Raw genomic sequence first — 20,291 nt, 5'->3', positions numbered from 1 at the left:
TTAATGGTTTAACTAGGCTTTAAACGAATGCAGCCAATCGCGGGGATCGGTACTGGCCCGGCCCATGAATTACGAAAAGCCACGTATTATTGACACCAGTTAAAATAAATAGAGAGAAAAAAATAACCCCCCCAAAACTTTGATAAACATGAAATATCACGTTATGTCTTATTTTGTGAAGCTGATCATTGACAAAATTAATCGATCGGGCAACTTAAGACATTACAGCCCATCACCGATTTTGCATCAAATACAAAACAGCGTCCGATCCCGGTCCATTTTCCACTCTTCTTGGAAGATCTCAGAATGTCTTTTGCAGTATGACACTTATTTGGAAGTGATATTCAATGCGGCAAAAATCAGATATTCCTGTTGTGGATTTCTGTGGCTTATCAAAACACAGCAGAATGGGCAGAATTTGATAACAACAACACGGCAGAAATTGGCTGTTGGCCAGCTATCACAATCAGCCTACACAGCGCAATTCAGCAGCTGAGGAGAGATTTGCCTCCCTTGCCCCTAAGACGGGATGTCAAACCTCAGGGTGCATGCTTGGAACAGCAATAAAAAGTATTCCAAGGCATTCTGAGTCATACGCAAAAAAAAAAGAGAAAAAAAAAGCCCTTGGACAGCACAAAGGCAATTTAGCTATTGCCGCCTCAGTAAAATAGTGCATTATACTTCTGTGAAATATGAATATGAATAAATAGAAGGCCTGCACCAGTTGGCGCTTGAGGCCCTCATGAAGTGTTGCTGCAGCCTGCGTTGGAAGTGAATGGTTTCGTTTTACTAAAATCTCCCATCTGTAGTCCACAGGGGCGCAGGTCCAGGTGGCGGGAGACATGCTCCCCAATTCCACAGAGCGGGCTGTGACAATCTCCGGGACCCCAGAAGCCATCATCCAGTGTGTCAAGCAGATATGCGTCGTCATGCTGGAGGTAAACTCGCGCAAAGACAAATGACTCGCTTTGATACAATTGTTTCCTGTGGGGCAAAATCGGGGTCTCCAAGGGAACTTGTTTGCTCCGAAAGTGTCAAATCCGTACCACTCGCACTCTGACAAGACATTGCACGTCACGGGAAGCAGCCTAGCACGACTGAAACAGGACAATCACAGACTAAGTACAGCTTGCTCCCGAAAACGTATAAATACGTTCTATGTGTCCCAAACAGGTATTTTTTTTTTTTTTAATGCTAGAGCATACAGAAGGTTTTGATGCAGCCTCTCAACTGCAAAGAACAGTTGAAGAAATGGTAATTGTTACACAAACGGCCAGCAGAGTATAAGAGATCAACCAGGGCATGTTGGGAAAAAAAAGCTCATTTACTCACAGTTCTATACAGATTTGTGAATAATCTTAATTTAGCTATATTCTAATGCTAATTGCGGCAAAACACAAACTGATACAAATACACTTATTTCCTGACGAAAGATGGCAGTTGTTTTTATGGCAATAGAACAAAAAAAATATTTAAAATGAGTCAAAATCCAATCAAACAGACGGGAGTGAACGGGCTTACTTCAGTGAAAATGGCTGGGAGTGAATGAGTGAAGTGTATTCATGTGTGCCTGTTTGCTGAGGTTCCCCCCCCCCCCTCCAAATCTATACTGTGCTCTCTGACAGGAGCTTAATCTGGGTTTTCGTAACACATGCAAAGCACAAAAGCGCCAGATGAAATGTGATTTTAGCTCTCCACTGTTTTGAACAGCCGTGTTGCTGGCCACAGCTTGATGCTCAAGAAGCTCAAGAACCATGATGCAAAGGGTTCGGGTCAGGGTCATACAAATACAAATACACACGTGAGGATCATCATGCATCGCGGGGACCAAAGAGACGACCTAAGAGCGATAAAGGGTCCCCTTTGTTTCAGATCAAATTCAAAATGAGGCAAAAATTCTTCCAGAACAAGAACACCAGTCCAGACCCTAACCCAGTCCAGACTCATCTCACCTACTGAAAGGTTGCAAAAAGTGAATTTTTACTGTATGTTATTTCCCGTTTCCAATATTGCCAATGAACACGCAGAGATCAGGCTACAACGTGTATTTGGCACAATCTAAAGGACACTGAAAGTAAATATCACATTTCATACTTGTAAAATGTCCCAAGATGCTACGAACCGCTTATTTTTCTGAGTCCGGTTTCATCCAGATGTGATTCATCAAGTCTTCCACTCTTATTCTCACTGTCTCTCCTAGTCTCCGCCCAAAGGTGCCACGATTCCTTATCGTCCAAAGCCTGCTTCCACCCCTGTCATTTTTTCAGGGGGCCAGGTAAGAATCCAGCAATCTAAAATCGATTGCTTTGTAGCAAGAGTTAACCCAAAGGCCATAAGAGAAATATTTCGTTTTTGGATACTGACACAACATGGACACGAAACACAAACACAAGAATTGCGAGGAGCAATAAACTCTCTCACACTCGCTTTGGCACCAGGCTGGCAAAGAGAAAAAAAGAAAAAGCTTCCGATTGGCGATCATTTGGGCGAGTTCCCTGGTTTGTCAAAGTACGAGACTAGAAATTGCCAACTTCCTGATTCCTGTTAAACTCCCTGCAAGGCTCCTTGAGACTTTTTGATGTGTCCTGTTGTGAGACACATATCCACCAAATTTCTTCTCGATTGTTAAAACTGTTGTGGGTCATGTTTGGGGCCCCAAAGGTCTATGCCAGAGGTGGGCAATCTCGGTCCTCGAGGGCCGGAGTCCTGCAGGTTTTGTAGGTTTCTCACTTCCAACACAAGCTGATTCCAATCAACAGGATCGTTATCAGGCTTATGCAGAGCTTGCTGATGAGCTGATCATATATCAGCTGTGTTGGAGAAGGGCAACACGCAAAACCTGCAGGACTCCGGCCCTCGATGCCCACCTCTGCTCTATGCAGTTCCACCAGAATACACACATTTTTTGGGGGGGGGGGGGTATGGTGGAATTATGATAATAAACACAAAGGTTCCAAGAATGCATAGTCTAGTTCCGTTTTATTTTAATTTTATTTTTTTAAACACTGTATGTAGTCCCAAATTTTAAAAGAATCAAAACATACTCTTCTTCATTAAAGTACAATACTACAAGAAATAAGTTATATTTTTCCTAAACTTTGACTTTGTCACAATAATCCAACTTTCTCTTTACAATTATCACTTTATATATTTTTTTTTTCTCCAGAATTTTTTTTTATCACTTTAGATTTTTAGGTCAAGGGATTACTTTGAGAACCCCGGTTGAGTTAATGTGTCCACTTTTGATAACAAGTTGAACATGCTGGAATATGACAGTACTTGACACTGATTCATTTGCATCTCTTCTTTTCCCCGCGGCCTTTATTAACTATTTTCCCTCTTCTCCGCAGGCCTACACAATTCAGGGACAGTATGCCATTCCACACCCAGATGTGAGTTTTTAGTCTCTTCTTCTAATCAAACCATGAAATAATGCGGGATGAAAAAGTGACGGCCCCGTCTCTGACATTCTTCAGTCAGTTGAAGATCTCATTCGGGTCTCCAAGATAACAAATGTGCGGCCAACATATGAAAGTGCAAGTCCGTGTCGTCCCTCCCTTAATTTCCAGTGTATCATATCGCGGCCCATTAATAATCCGCCATCATCTATCATTTGTCGCGAGAACATCTCAAGAGCTCGCTCGTGTCAGGTTGACTAATTCTAAGTTGGGCGATGATGGATGCGCTCCGCGTTGACGCTCGAAGGTACGATCGCTCAAGAGCAGACTTGACACATTCATTCACTTATTAGAAGTCTGTCAAGAGGGAGAATCTGAATTTAAAACACACGCCTTCCGCTTTTCCTCGTGGAAACCGACAAGGCCGCACCAAAACGCAGTTACTCCAACAATAAGAACAAGACATTTGCAATTTCTGGAGAAATTGCATGTGAATGCTGAAAGGCTGAATAAAAAAAAACAAACATTGAATAATGCTGAATCATTTGGAATGATAGTGAATGACACGGAATGAGCTGAATATGTTGAAGTTGGAGGTGAATATGTCAACATTTGTCATTTTGGGCTTTAGAAAATGTCGAGAATTGTGTAATTGGAATAACACATGGAATGGGTTGAATGATCTTCACAGGTTTAAGTTGGAAAAGTTTGAATCGGTCAGGAAATATTGAGGGAGGAGTGAATAACGTAGAATATGTCGTATTATGTTTGTTTGTTTTTTGGGGGGAATTTTTGGTAGGTGCAAAATGTTGGCGTGTTGAAAATTCCTACCATGAATTGAATAAGCAGAAGGATCTAAATTTTGTATGGAAACTGAACGTGTTACTATGAACGTGCCTATGAAAATGAACCCTAAATAAGTTCTGGGGGAAATTTGGCCTCAATTGGAATGAATGGGGAATTTGTAGGGGGAAAAAAAGCTGAATAATGAGAAAGCCGTGAATTTTGGGAGGAAAAAAAAAAATAGAAGCTCCCGTGCTCTGAATTTGTGAAATATGTTGAAATTGTAACAATGTAAATAGGATGAATAATGTGGAAGGAGAAGCATGTCAAAGAAAAAAAAAACCCTCCACAAGCGCTTCAGGTTTTTGTCAATCATGAGCGCATGTTTTGTCAAGTCACGCGTAAATCCGAATTGAGAGCTCCGTGGCAGAAACCCCCGTCCTCTTTTGTCTCTCATTCTCATCTTTCCCTCCCCCCCTCCACCATCTTGGTTGTGTTCCCGCCTGTCCTCACCATCTGGACTTTTTGGGTTGACGACATTCTCTTGGTGTAAAGAGTAACCTGTTAGTTGTACTTTCCCTCCTAACCCTTCAGCAGCTGACCAAGCTCCACCAGCTGGCTATGCAGCAAACCCCCTTTACCCCTCTCGGACAGACCACCCCCGCTTTCCCTGGTACGTACCCACAAGACCCTGTAGACGTGTCCTTCTCTGTCCTCTCCTCATCCTTTCCCTTCTCTTACCTGCCACCTTATTTCCTTTTTTTTTTTTTTTCATTTCAGCATGACTTGCTCTCTGTACTTTTATTTTTATTTTTTAGACAGAGAAAACGATTAGGCCTGTAAACAGCAACATGGACACTTACTATAATAATGCAATTATTATGATTTGGCAAAGGCGGTGCGACTGCCCTTGAAAACACTTTGGGTTATTTCACTTCCCATATATGATGACGGTCTAATCGCATACTGGATCACTTAATGGCTCTTAACTAAAGCCTAATGCATAAACATTGATTTGTGCCAAACGGTCGGTGCTATATGATGAATAGCTAAATAGCATACAACGGCCATCATGTAGCACTTGCCAAACAATGCTGTCTCATTCACTCAATTTTCTGCTCATACTTAAATTTATAACATGAATTTGAAGAACTTAAATTGCAGAAAGTCCACATTTAAGTAACTTTTTTTTAAATTATTACGTGTACACATTTTCTAATGGATATCGTATTTTTCTGATGACCATGACTCGTGTATTTGCATGCTAGCCAACAAGTTACTTCCATGAACTCACCCAAACAGCATTTAAACATAATTGCTAGAGGTGGACATTCCGTATGTCCGTCTGACAGACACCGGTTTTGTTGCCGAATACTGTAACGTGAAAGTTAAAAAAAAATCTGACAGACTATTCACCGACAGAAGTGGGTTTTCGTCACCGGAATTGTTACTAACCGGATCAGTCGGAATTTCTCTATGGAGCGACGGAAACACGCGCCACATGCATGTCCGGCGTGTGCTCATCGCCAATCACGCTCCACTTCCTCTTTCCAGTCGACAAGTCCCACTCTGACCCACTCTGGCCCACTCTGACCCACTCGCTCAGCCACGAATCGCGCCTCATACTTGGACACGTTCACTGCCTCACACACAGTCAGACTTTAGCGACCCTGCAGATGTGTTACGAAAATTAGCATTCGAATTTTAAACTGTCCGACTGCCTGCAAGGCAGTGAAGGTGTCTGAATGTGATCGTATGTGATGGGCTTAGGAAACTGCATCCAAGGACGTATTTTTGGAGACAGAAGACCAATCAAAAAAGTCAACAAAAAATGTGAAGTCAACACCTAGTAATGTGAAGGGCTAAAATGTCAACAATTATCCGTTGCTACCGTTGCCTGATCACCTTTTCAAAGTATTGATGCGCAAAGTAAGTCAAGTTTGTCCTGCCGTCATTTTCTGGGACAATGTCCCTTTGGTCCTGTTAGGGTCTTCACCATCTGGACACACAAAACACACTTGCAAGTTATGTTGACGCAGAACTCCATCGAAGGGCCGCAGTTCAGTTATGGGCGTAAAATGAGAGATGTTTTTCAGCAACAGAATACTCTGAGTTGCCAACTCGTGTCAAAACAATAGCGGATCCTGGGAGAGCACGTAGCGGACCTGCCACAGATGTGCTGCCCTATAAATGCATTTTTTTTTTTGTGTGCTAATTTGCCATTTAGCGGGTTCGAGCAATGTTATTTTCACTTACCAGGAAAATGGGATTTTAGTGCAAACGCGCTCTCTGATGACTTCTTAAAGTTTCCTTTGATGTGTTAGGTAAGCTTGCTCCACTCGTGCAATTTTTAACATTTTAACGCGGTTCCCAGGTGTCGTCAAAACAGAGTAAATCACAGAGCAAATTAACACCCCTGACTGTTTTGAGGAGTGACTGCATGATGAAAAAAAAAAGCGAGTCAGAACCATCCAGTACCGAGCCTCCACAATGACAACGGAAGGTTCCATGTGGGTTTATCCAAGCAGATTTTGATTTGAATGAAAGTTGGTGTACTTGTTGATAGTGATGGCACAACACTAAATCTCACATTTTTGGTTCTTCGGACCAGCTGTTTAGGAGTTATGGCCCGCCGAATTTGGGTCAAAATGGGCTGCCTTCCTTTGAGCGCTTGATGATATCAACAGTGGACTCAAATAGGCGTCCTCTCTTACTCATTCAACAGCTCTGCTGAGCAATCAAATGTGTGCCGCTTATCAGATGCTGTGGCTTGAAAATGTTAGCACTTTTCCCGGCTTACCTGCCAAGTCATGGGCGGAGAACTTGACATGTAAATTAGATTGTGACATCAGGATTAGGCATCATTCTTCGGAATCATTTTTAATTTTAGGAAAAGATGACTTGGGTTGTTGAATTTGACACGGATGGCTTGCAGGCACTCCACAGACCCAATTATTTGTATACAAGCAATGGAAAAAGTCCATTTCACGTCATATGGGCGTGTGATGAGAAATTACGCAAAGCCACGACCCTCCATTCATGCTTTCAGCAGCCAATTGAGGCATTGCCACGATAACGTCAACATCATAAACAAGTTGCAGGTTTTAAGCAACTTCCTGTCCGGTTTGTGGCCCGATTCCTCAGGTTATAAGTATATTCCTACAAATGTTCACTTATGCCTCAAAATCACAACAGGAACTTGAAGTTTTCATCCGATCTTGTGTTTTTGTTGTTTTTTGAACCCATTTAGGTTTGGATGCGAGTCCACCAGCCAGCACTCATGAGCTCACCATTCCTAATGATGTAAGGACGCTTTCTTGAAACTGTTCACTAATCCGCTAATGTTCCTTTTGATTTACAACCTTAAGACATATTTATGCTAAAGCTTTGCCTATTTGCGCTTCTCATCCTAATCTATTCAAAAATGGACCTGTTTGCGTATTTTCCGTGGAACCTATCGTCAGCTATTTGATGAAAAACTCCGTATTTAAGGTTTAGTTTTGCTCATTGTGTAAGGCTACAAGATGGCGCCAGCAGTTATTGGTCACAAGGAAGTAATTTTGAAGTGATAAATATCGACTGAGGTACTTGACCTGCCAGAAGCAAGCAAAGCCTCGCGTCACCTTCAGGTCCTTGCAATTGTAGCGCCAATGTCAGCTGCCTGCTGTGATTCCAGCTCATAGGCTGCATCATCGGACGGCAAGGAACCAAAATCAACGAGATCCGGCAAATGTCGGGGGCTCAGATCAAGATCGCAAACGCCATCGAAGGCTCGTCCGAGCGGCAGATCACCATCACCGGGACGCCCGCCAACATCAGCCTGGCCCAGTATCTCATCAATGCCAGGTAAACAAGCGCACCGCACTGCTAGCTCAGACAAAGTTGAAAGGTCATGCAAGCCTGCAAAGGCAGGCGTGTCCGTAGTCCAACCTGGTGGACATTTGCAGCCCCGTATACTTTTTTTATTGGTCCGCCGTATAGAATTACCGGTAGAGTCATCTCAAGGCACGACTGTATCCATTGTTTTTGTCAAGCACGTTGTAGCTTCATTTAGAAGTTATCTTCTTTTTTTTTCATTATTATTGTTATTATTATGATTTCCTATAACTCCCAACGGCAGGTTCAGGGACGTGGCCGCAATGTGGAATGACCCGTCGGCAATGGCAACAACCTGAAGCGGCCTTCCTAAAATGGTGGCGGTGTTTTCAGACACTTGCATCCAAACACGCCCCCCCCCCCCCCCCCCCCCGAGCCCCCAATTCCGTCCCACATCAAATATCAATGTGTTCCCCCACGCAATTAGATGAACATCATATGTTTGCATTGTCATATGAAGCCTGTCAGACACTTGTATTTTAGAGTATTTTAATTGCTGTTATTTACATTGACAGTGTGGCACGAAAGGATGTTTTATATTGTGAAATTGAGTCATATTATTATTATTATTATTATTATTACGATCCTCATTTCATCGACTAAAGTCATCTTATTTGGAAAACTCCAATGGTTGTTTGTTTGTTTCCATGCATTACATATTGTGCGACTTTTTGAGTTTGTTTGTGATGGACTCATCAACTCTGTATGTTACGTTTTGTCATTAAAATACAATTTAAGAGCAACCAAATCAAAGCAAACTGGACTTTTAAAGTCACTCGTCTAATCGTCCCCAAGTGTCGGAAAACAAAACAATCCAAATAAACATTTTTGTTTGTATTTAATTATGAAGTTGCAAATGTGTGAATTTCATCATTAATAAAAATAAAAATAAATAGCTTCATACACCCCAAAAATATTTGGGTTGGTTTGATTAACAAAGTAGGAGGAGAGATTTTCTTAAAATATTTTTACTGGATATACGGTGTATAAAACACCATCATAACTTGGAAAAAAATCTTAGCATTGAATGTTTATGTCACCATCAGTCACGTGTCCAGATACTGTCGACCCCTAGTGGTACTCCAGCGCTTTTTATATCTACTGTAGTTTCCATAATAAAAAAAAAAAAAGATCCACGATCACCCCATGCTATTGCACGTTTACCGGTACTGTCTTAAACAAGGGTGCGTGTAATTTATAGAGTTTTACGGTTTAGTTTTTTGGGGTCCTTTGAGTGTTTGCCCCCAAAAATGTTGTCCAATTTCCTGGTGACCGTCTTTTTGAGTTATATGTTATGTAACACGGATTTGTGACTGTTGAACCCTCATTATGTTGCAGGACAAATTGACCCAATTAAAAGTTCAACATTTACAACAACTAGTCGTTTTTGGGCATGAAACTTCTTCTGATTGGCGTAATTGCAATTCATTTTTCTATTTGGGCAATTTTCCAATAATAGGGCTTTTAATAGGGCAAATTGGTTTATTTTAAGTAAAGCGGGTCATTTTGACCCTGAACAAAAGACCAGTGTCGATCCATCACTCTTAAAATTTTTTATAAAATAGCCAAAAGGGATTGAGTAAAATAAAACCATTTTAAAAAATCAAGCACATAAGAAGCTGCTGTGATGTTATTTTCTCCTCCTCCTTCGTTCACACTTGTTTTCTGTTATTTCTTTTCTTTTGTACTGTTCTAGGTTGACATCCGAAGTCACCGGAATGGCCACACTCTAATTTCTCTTCATCTTCACATGACACACCTTGAGATAAAGTCACTGTACCTCCTTGATTTGCTCCTTTGTGTTCGATTGTCTTGATATTTACAGTCAGCGATGTCGACTTTTGCCGTAAAAATTCAGTACGAGATTATTGCAACCACTTTCGATTTTGTCCTCAAATGTTTTGTTTTGTATGTCACTTCCTTTTCGTATATCAACAAGCATCTACAGCCGAGAGGTTTTATTTCCGATTTTTCTGTTCTGGATTTGCAATAAACATATTTTTTTTCTTGTGCGTAGCTGCAGAATTTTCCCACATATTCCACGGAATGATCCGCATGGAACTCGCTGCATTGCGGTGCGATGCAACAAAACAAGCTGTGAACATGCTGGTGTTGAAATGACAGGGGGGGGGGGGGGGGGGATGGCACCCTCATAATCCTCCTGTTATGTTGTTTCTTGGGTACACCAAAAATGTTGATGGCCCATATTTACTTGTAAAAAGTGATGACTAAAATGCTGCACGCACTTGAGAAACTGCCTTTGTACCACTGAGAGAATTTAATCTGGTGTCAAAAGATGGAATTGCTGCTGAAAATAAGCGCCCTGTCGTCAGTTTTTTTTTAAAAGACGTTTTCTTTATTTCGTATTTGACAAGACGTTCGGGAATCAAATCAAATCGCTGGTGACGCAATAATTCTATGCAAGACTGACAGCAATTTGTTTCGTTTAAACGCATACAAGTAGGCTAAATATGCTGTAGGCCATATCAATTAGTGAATGGAAAATACAAACATATTCAACAAACATTGCTTCAAATCAAATCCATATTTGAAACTAATAAATAAATGAATTTTATATATATACTCCGGTTTCCTCCCACATTCCCAAAACATGCACAGCAGGTTGATTGAACACTCGAAATTGTCCCTCGGTGTGATTGTGGATGGTTGTTGGTCTCTGTGTGGCCTGCGATTGGCTGGCAACCAGTTTGGGGCGTACCCCGCCGACTGCCCGAAGCCAGCTGGGATAGGCTCCAGCACCCCCGCGACCCTTGTGAGGAATAATGGATGGGTTTTCCTCTAATGTCGCATACTTAGATCGCGTTCACTTGTCTATGCTTTTTTTGGAGTTTAGATTTACAGCTGCCGTTTTTTTTTTTTGTTTTTTTTTACCGAGTTTATTTGTCGTTTGGGCCGATGTACCCGTGTCATTGTCATCGATTGAAGTATCTGATCAAATGTTCGTCACACACGTTTAGAGACGATCTGATTCCGATCTAAGGATATCCGATTTGTTCCTCTTTATCGTTCATTGGTGCATATCCAAACATGCTTCAGAGCAAAAAAATAAATCAATCTGAATTGCCACTTGAACTATGTGGTTTAAATCCAGTTTTACACGCCACAAAATTGTAGTCAAACGATTACTGTAGCAATGATGTCAAAGGGCGTATTTTTGCCGCTCAGGTAATTTGTAGCGTATGTGTTGTATTCACACCCCGATCCTATAGGGGGCAGCATGTTAACTGAAAGTTTCTATGGTGATTTCTTTTTTTCATTCTTCGAGTGCATTATGGAGAAGACTCCTCAATCAGCAGTCCATTTAAGCTACAATTACAAAAGGATGTGATTGCGTATGACGGAATTCAATCAAATTAGATGTAGCAATACAAAAATGTCTCTCTTTCATTGATTGTGTTTGACTGACAGGTCTTGAATCATCACCTTGGTAACCTTTGTCCCTTTCCACCCGCTGCCATCAGGTCAAAATCTCTGGGGACATGTGGAATACACATACGATGGCTACTTTTCAGTCTACCTTCCCCAGTCGCAAATTGCAACTCGACAATGTTTTGTAAGGGTCATGTTTGAAAGGTCAAGCCAACCTGTGAAATGCACACACGCGACACGATGGCGTTACATTTTGGGACATCCCGGCCCCCGCATCGGGTGTGAGGAGGCTGGAAAGAATGACGAGGAGGTTCGGTGGAATCGGGGTAACCGAGGACGTCCCCAAATGTGCACCTTACGCAGGTGCGCGATACAATTTGGAAAGATCTCAGTTGCCTTTGCTCGAAACGTTTATGCTAATCATGCTACGTGCTAGTGAACAGGAGCGACAAACATGTTGAGTAAAACGTCACACTACAGAAAAGCTGTTTGAGGAAATGTGTCATATGATCATGTTCATGTCTCTATGGAGGTCTATTTATTGAGATTGACGTTGGATTGTTTTGTAAGAAGAAAATAAAGTTGGAGTCATTTTATTCCCTTGACTTTGCTGCTCCTCTCAATTATTCTTGTGCTGTTTAGTTTAGGTGACGTAAAAATGATGAAAAGTGAAACTTTAGATTATGGACGCAAGACCGATGCTTATTACACATAAAAACATTTGTACAAAATCATTTTAGATCACGGGGAGCTCAGGACAGAAAATGTTTGAAGATGCATTCAAGGCCGATAGTTGTCAATGACACTGAATGCTAAAATAAATTAATAACAAAAACAAGAATTCCACTACAAGAAATGAAACATTAATTGTGAATGCATTTTTCTCCTGATTGTCTCAACTAAACTTTTATTTAATACGTTTTCAGCATGAGCGATATTTAAACATATAAAATATTTTAAAATTGTTAAATAAAAAAAAATACAAGCGTCTCTACACTTATTACTGTAAATGACAATTACCCATTTACAGTAACTGTTTGTAAAAATTCATTTCAAATGAGCATTTAAATACATTTCAAAATCTTTACTTTTTTTCCTTATGAACAAAAATAAACAAAGAATCACTAATTTACTTTTACCAGAGTTGTTTTTCTTACAAGTAACTGTATTTGTGTTGTTGTAAATTAATTTAAAAAATTGTTTTAAATGTCCACCATTTTCATTGTTAACAAGGAAAGTTTCTACAACTTTCTCTAAAGGTCTTGCATTTTCAGGCTCAATTTAAAAAAAAAAAACCTTTATAAATGTTTTAATTTTTTTATTTTTTAACAGTCCAATAAGTGCCGCCATTACTAATGCAAATGAACTTTCCGTCACTTGTGTGTGTGTGTGGTTGTCAGTGAGCGCACGTGCACGAGGGACGTAGCGGCTTGCGACATTGTTGCTAAATGAGCGCCGCGCAGGTCACCTTGCGCCGCTGCGCTCTTGTTGAATGGCTCCTCTTTCCTGCATCCCTGATTGCATTTAGTCATGAATTGCCACATGATGGAAGAGGATGAGTAATTTCACGATGTTTGGATGTCAGAGCCATCGTTGAAGTGCACAATCAGAGGATGATTGCAAGGCTCAAATGTGCAATAGCCTTCATAAAACCGTCGCGGCCTCCCAACCTGCGCCTCACAGGTCAGCATTTTTGTGACGCACAACAAAACAGCAAGTCCAGTTGCCTCAATTTAACCTTTGACCTGGCTGTCAAATGATTACAATTTTTAATAAAACTTGCATAATTTAATTTAAAATGACCCCGATAGTTTGACATAAACAAACATTTATTAAAAGCTTTACTTTAATGCATGTAGTTATGTTTATTGCTCAAACACAACCTACCTTTAACGGAACCATCCACTGTCTGTTAAAGGATCATCTACGGTCAAAATTAATAGCGTGATTAATCTGCTAATACATGATTAATGTGATTATTTTGTGTGATTAATTAATTAGTTAACGTTTTAACTTTGACAGCACTACTAAGAACCAACACAAACATGAAGAAAAAGCAAAAATTTTAGCAAGCACGTTTGCATATTTTGTGATATTGTGACAATAAGTAAAAAAAATTTTTTAAAAATAATTTATTATGCTATTTGGCTTAGCGATAATTTTGTTGTCAACCTATTGCAGCAAACTGATCTAATTACCCAAAAATATAACATTAAAAATGTTCAATTTGCAACTAAATATAAAATATTTAGTGACAAATGATTGCACTTTTTGGAAGAACAACGATCCCTAATGGATAAATATTTCAGTTTTGTGGCCAACTAATTTCCCAGACACACATATTATTTTTGTCAGCTGTACTGTTTTAATGGCGACATGTTGCATGTGACATTTCAAATACAGCTTTCGGTGACCAAATAGAGTTTTAATTTGGTAAACTGTGATAAACTGTCATCGTTTTCAACAAGTTTCAAGATTTACAAAAACAGAAAGAAAGAAAAAAAGCTACTTCAAGTAAAGAGAGCGAGGCGTTATTAGGGTGGCACATTTCTACTTCCTCGCCTCATTACAGAGATTAATAACTGACATTGTTTTCAGGTCAAGGTTAACTGTGAAGTATCACGCCTTCTTTTATAACGGCCGCATGAATGATGAAGAGACAGTCAGACATACTGTATTGATTGCTCATTTGTGCGAGAATATCAATGGCTATAAATTGGAACATTGTAAGTGATTTCTCTTGACAACATGTTCCTGTTTCAGGATCAGGGTTGCATCCATTACGCCAGTTGGACGGATTGTAACGAATGAACACATGTTTCCATTAGTTAGCGACATACTCAGAGGTGGCAAATCCAGGTCCAAACAGTAAAACACCCTGCCACAGTTTGGCTTTAGCCCCGAGTGCTAGCTAGCGAGCTTCCTAGCTAGCTCCCCGGGTGCTTGGTTACCTGCTAGGGAGCTAGCTAGCTAGCTAGCTAGCACAAGGGGCTAAAGGCAAACTGTGGTAGGGTTTTTACGTTCTGGACCTGGATTTGCCACCTTTGGACATACTGTAGTCAAATTTGTTCTGGAAAGTTCTCCCAAGCTGTCTAGTTGACAATCCCAAGCTTATTGAATTTAAGTGTTGTCTTGTCCAGTTTGACCTCTGGCCTAACCAAAGTCAGCTTCCAGTGTCTGCAGCTGCCACGCCACCTTAATGAGGACGGATAAAGACTTTGCCATAGATGTGGTGGCAGGTTTCAGCTCCAAGGCATTAGCAGCTATTTGTAGTCATACGTAGCACAGCTGTGCGTCTACATAGGGAAGCAATTTCTTTTTGCTTTTTGCTGGATATTTGATCTGTGCCAACCCCGGCGGGAAACAGCTGGCCCTTCGGATGCTGGAGAGCATTCAACGCTGGGCAAGTAACAAATATTGCCTTTAAAAGCTTTTCCACCCAAAATGCAATGTGATGACAACAATAAATGAAATATCGCAGTTTGTGTTCCTGGAGCTTCGAGATATTACATCCATCCATTTTCGGAAGCACAATGACAAAACACCACAAATGTCGCGGCAGTGACGATATTGAACAAGAAATCCATGAAAGAAGCTTTGTGTGAGCATGACAAAAACAAGATTGAAGCCAATATAGAGTTGAGATACCGTGGTCATTTTTAGTCTTCTTATACTGAAGGAACATAACACCAAGGCAGGAAGACATAACATGCTTTTAAAAAGATATGAAAAAGGTCAACAAAGACATGAATCATGAAAATTGATTCAGATCATTTTGGAAAAGGCCGCTTTATTTGTAATTGCTATCAAGAAAAGCTTACAGCGTAATTCTCTTAGAAGGAATAATGATGATAAAAGAGGCAGCATCATTTCAGGTAAACAGTCACAACTGTCACACAAAATGGAAAATAAATCTTTGCCATTACTTTTACAAATAATCTCGTCAGACTTCTTTGCAGCAACGTACCAAATGTTGTGTCGTTTTTGACTGGCAAATACCTTTGAACTTATGTGTAGGCTAAATGCTAAATATTTAGCATTTTTTTGTCACCATAATGCCATGGTGTATTGGCTTAGTTAAAAAAAAATTGCATTACAATATATGAATACATTCATAAATACATTAAGCAAACATTGTTTATTCATCATTTTTATGATTTATTATGTCTTTAGTTCATTTGCACATGCGCAATTACCAAATACTGTACGTTTGCTATAAAAAGTGCTGAGCGTATTTTATTACTGTAACTAATCCATGCGCGTAACAAGGAACGATAAATCACACTTGGGCAGTTGATGTTCTTTACCATGCAGACGGTGCGCATTATTACAAGTCACAGCGGCTCACGCAAACGAGTCCAGACTTGAATTCCGGCAACTAATCAAGCATCTTCCCTCCTCCTCACCTTCACCTTGCGTCTCTGCTGTTATTAGTCTTGTGCTCCCCGGGACGTCGCCGGGGTGAATTCATTCTTGTCAAACTGCTACCTGCGTTTCAAAGTGGAATCTGAAGGAACCGAGTGGAACTATGTGGACTAAGACGATCTTCTTCTTTTTTTTTTTTTATTGGTCGGTCTCTAACACTACATTAAATGGCTGCTATTGAAGGCCGATAAGGAAACTGTTGTAGATCAACAGATTGCTCAAATAAGACACAGATGGATGATTGGAGGTTGCGATCGGATGTTTTTATTGACGACGTGTATTAATACGTGGTCATCAGCAGTCTCGGAAGCTGGTTCCATTCTTGGACCTGTCTGGACAATCAAAAACAATGAGAAGATAACACATTCCCTTAAAAGGAAGCTGGTTTGGTCAATCTGGCACTAATAAAATGCTCTGTCTTTAGTTAATTATCATGATGTCCGCTTCTTAGAGTGACCCTACAAAAATATGCTGCAAGCTAGAATACTTAAGGATAGTTTCCACAAAAACATAAATATATAGAACAGCAAACCACGACTGGTCTAACATCGATGCTAACTTGAAAATGAACAAGTCAAAATGTGAGCGGGCCACAATTTATATTTCAGACCCTTAGGACTAGTTTTGGCGCCTTAGAGTTTGTGTCCATGGCAACAGGAAGTTGGCTTCCACCAGTGGAGATTATCCCAATCATTTACATGCCAACAATCAATAGTGGAGAACTTGAGCCCTCCAAATCCACACGTGAACGACCAGACATTAATTTGTCTTCATGGAGCGAAAGTCCCGATCCCAGGGTGCATAAAGACAACGATTCTCTATTTCGAGTCTTCGATCAACCCTTGAGGCAATCCATGCAAGCTGCTGGGAGACCACATAATCCACCAAGAGATTGGAAGAGCTACCAGGCTCGCATCCTGACCTCCAGTTGACCATTTGGTGGGCATCAAAGCGCCAATACGTTGATATGCAGTGTGCCGGTTATCCATCAGTGGATGAGCTCCCCTTGGCTCTCCACTCCAGGCGGATGAACGCCTTTGTCTGTTTGGCAACATTATTCGGCATCCCCAACGTGGTCTCAAACTGTGCATAATGTAAATAAATGGGGGCCATTAGAAACTCTCCACGAGGGTGTTAATCACGTGACGAATGTGGAACAACAGCAGCTTATTTCAAATGACAAGCCTCATAAATGTGACAGTCTGTAGCGCAAAAAAAAAAAACATCCTTCCACTGTGGCTGAATTAATCTCAATAAATGAATACGATGACGCGCCGGGCGCTGATGACGGCGGAGACGCAACCTTCCAACCTTTTGTTTGTCGCCTTGAAAACGACTGAACATCAACTGGCCCCCGTCGCCGACACAAAAGGTTGCGGGATGTCTTTGGCGACAAATGTGGAAGGATTTGCGATGCTCCGGCAACAGATGCGCTCCATTTCTCTGACCTTGGCTGGCTTCGATCCGGCTGTGGAAGGCCATGTAGCCAAAGTCACGACACCCGCCCACAACACCTCGCCCAACAAAGACTGAACTACCTGGATGTGTTTTTCCCGTGAGATAAAAAAAATATCAGCAGTTTTATCGAGAGAGAAAATTGCCACCTCCATTTTGAATTTTGTCTGTTGGTGTTTGCTTCCGTCTGGCTCAGAGGTGACAGAGTGGATGATAGATTATTGATTATTATATTATATATTGACATTTTGCTGTTTTGCCATTCGTCAGCGCCCTGGGCACTCTTCTGTCATCGTCAATCCATCATTTTTTCAAGCCGAACCAAACCGTAATTAACAGTCCTCAACGTGCCCGAAAAATAAGCACAATTATGATTTTTTTTTTTTTTTAAAGGTGACCACCAAAAATGTGATAAAAGCAATTAAAATTGCAAGCAATGCTGGCAGCTTTGATGTCATTTTAAATTGGCTATCGCTTGTTTGTGATGTTAAGATCTTCATTTATTAAATTTGAATAGCATTTCTAAAGAATCTATCGTAAGCAAAATATATATATATATATTTTTTTCTTATTTTGTTTTCACTCACATTTCATTTTTATGTATGTGGCAGCCAGTATAGCCATTTTTGACGTTGTCATATGCTGCATCTTGCTCTGCTGTTGGGTTTGAAGACTCACTTTGAGTCTCAAGGGAAAAGTTCTATCTCATAAAAAGGCATTCCAAAAAGGCAGAAACTAATTTTTCAATAAAAAATGTAAATAAAATAAATAAATAAATAAAATGTTTCCAGCGACGGTGCGCTCCATTTACTTAGCCAGACATCCTCAAATGAATGTTTTGTATGCTTATATCTATTCTCTTGACACAAATTGGTATTTTGTGACCACAAATGAGTATTTTGTGCGCATCTTATATATAAGGGCCAGAATTGAATCTTTTCCCCAGACATGTCAAATGAATTCCAATAGCCAATCCATTAGTGAACAATACTGAGTACTAGCAAGTGGAGCACAGACAGGTTGAGACGGTCGCAGGACAGGACTGGCCCTGCAGGGGAAAAAAAAAGCGCTCAGCTCCTGGAACAATGGGAGCCGCGGCCTACTTTTCAAACCCAGGGGAAAGTGCAAATGGAATTGAAGAGGTCAGTGAAAACGCATTTTCCCTCATGCAAAGGACTAGGCCTGTTCACATCAAAGCAGGTCACAACATTAGGCACACCTGCATCATTCAAAAAGCCCAGCTCAAGAATGCAGATTTTTTTTGGTCGACAGTTTCATAGCCATGAAGTGAACGAATAGAAAACAAAATCGCTCACCAGGTTGTTATTTTGACAGTTGGCAGCACATCAGCTTTTAGAGTTTCGCTCATTTCTTTCTTCAGAGAAATGATGTAAAAGGGTTGGCAATATGTCTTAGCAGTTTCACTATTCATTTATGTGACCCACTAAGGCTCAAGGTGTCGCCAGGTAAAAATGGTCAAAAATGTCTATTTTATGATGTCTCCAAAAATACACTCCTTAAGGTCTCTATTTTCATTTCCCAACAGCCCAAAAGTTTCAATTGTGATTGAAGCGTATGAAAATAAGTGATGAATAGCAAGTATGTATTTGTAGCCGTCTTGTAGCCGGCTTTTAGCGAACACGTCTTAAGAACCTGCCTCGAAATAAGCTCGTCTCTAACGTCATTTCACAAATGATTGCTATAAATGCACATACCAACCAATACCATATATATATATATATATATATATATATATATATATATATATATATATATATATATATATATATACATAATGAATGTGAAAGTTTTTCCGTCCGTTGTTTTGACAGGTACCTGCCGTGTATACATAATTGATCCACAACATTGATGAAACAAGTAATGTGATTAGATGAATCAATAGTCAGCATGCAGAGTTGAAGAGGGCACGGGTCTCGACTTGGTGAATTGATTTCAACCGGACCGAAGATGATGACATCTTAAGATATCTCAATGGAGTCGCGTTGTACTTTTAAAAAAAAAATAAAAATGATTTAGGACACTTCCCAGGTGTCCAAATAAGATAAGAATAAAGAATCTGCCAAGTTTGGCTTTGGTAACCATGACAACGGCTGGCACAGTTCGGGCATTTCAGCGGCATAAGGGCTACTTTTAGCAAAGGTGGTTTTATATTAAGCAACATTTCCGAAAGCCATTTTTCAAAATGAGCAACTAGCAATAAATCGAGTGAATTTCTGTGCCGTTGAGAGACTCCGAGACTCCCTCAAGAGCAGGAGATATTCGGCCCTCCTCGTCTAGACTGCAAATGGATTCCATTAACCGTGCTACAGCCCCAAAAAATGAGTGCCCTTAATGATTTGATTGAATTTTCACTCCTGGCGGCAGCACTTCATCACCAAGCTGCCCAATTGCACTTTGTCAATTGGTCGAGTGGACAACAGGTGCTAATGCTAATCTGTGCTAGCGCTGCAGCTCCGTTGACATTTTTTAGTTTGCCAATGAGCTAATTAGTTACAAGTTGGAATCGTTTGAAAAACATGAAAGGCTGAGCTTTACATTTTGATTCGATTTTTACAGAAAATGTGTGAAATTGTTGGAAAGGTTGAAAATTGTGCTGACACAATTTGTCACGATTCAGAAGAACAAAGTTCCAGTAAAGCTCAGACGACAATTTTAATTTTACACTTGATGGGTGGCAGAGACTCCAGAGACCCGACGATTTGCAGACAAGACATTAAAATAGTCCATTTTTCAGAGTAAAACCATCCGACCTTCACACTTTTTTTTTTTTTACACCACATTTCATATTTACATACGCAAATGCTTCTTTTGCCCTCAGTTCCAGACTTGATTGTTTGCCGATTCACATCCAGGCGGAAACATTCGATCAGTTCATTCGGCGTCAAGACCCCGAGGAGTGGATGTGGCGGCCGGCCAGGTGGGAGGGGTGTTGGGCGAGGGAGG

At 40.6% G+C, this 20,291-nt stretch overlaps 1 protein-coding gene across 5 annotated transcripts in view; it reads left to right on the top strand.

Moving 5' to 3' along the window:
- The window catches only part of LOC144060296 (poly(rC)-binding protein 3), a 33,535-nt gene extending 21,483 nt beyond the window's left edge, over positions 1-12,052 (top strand). For 3 of the 5 annotated variants that reach the window (XM_077579691.1, XM_077579687.1, XM_077579693.1), the window contains 7 exons: positions 810-938; positions 2,201-2,275; positions 3,351-3,392; positions 4,776-4,854; positions 7,432-7,484; positions 7,858-8,027; positions 8,302-12,052. In XM_077579691.1, the coding sequence (XP_077435817.1) occupies positions 810-938; positions 2,201-2,275; positions 3,351-3,392; positions 4,776-4,854; positions 7,432-7,484; positions 7,858-8,027; positions 8,302-8,356 (603 nt within the window). In that variant the 3' untranslated portion in view covers positions 8,357-12,052. The remainder of the gene's footprint in view (positions 1-809; positions 939-2,200; positions 2,276-3,350; positions 3,393-4,775; positions 4,855-7,431; positions 7,485-7,857; positions 8,028-8,301) is intronic. The other 2 variants (XM_077579690.1, XM_077579692.1) reach the window with 2 other exon arrangements.
- Positions 12,053-20,291: the final 8,239 nt, after the last annotated feature.

Source organism: Vanacampus margaritifer, chromosome 11 (assembly GCF_051991255.1).
Source record: "Vanacampus margaritifer isolate UIUO_Vmar chromosome 11, RoL_Vmar_1.0, whole genome shotgun sequence".
Lineage (NCBI taxonomy): Eukaryota > Metazoa > Chordata > Actinopteri > Syngnathiformes > Syngnathidae > Vanacampus > Vanacampus margaritifer.
Note: the sequence above shows the minus strand (reverse complement) of the source record. Positions and strands in the feature narration are given on the sequence as shown.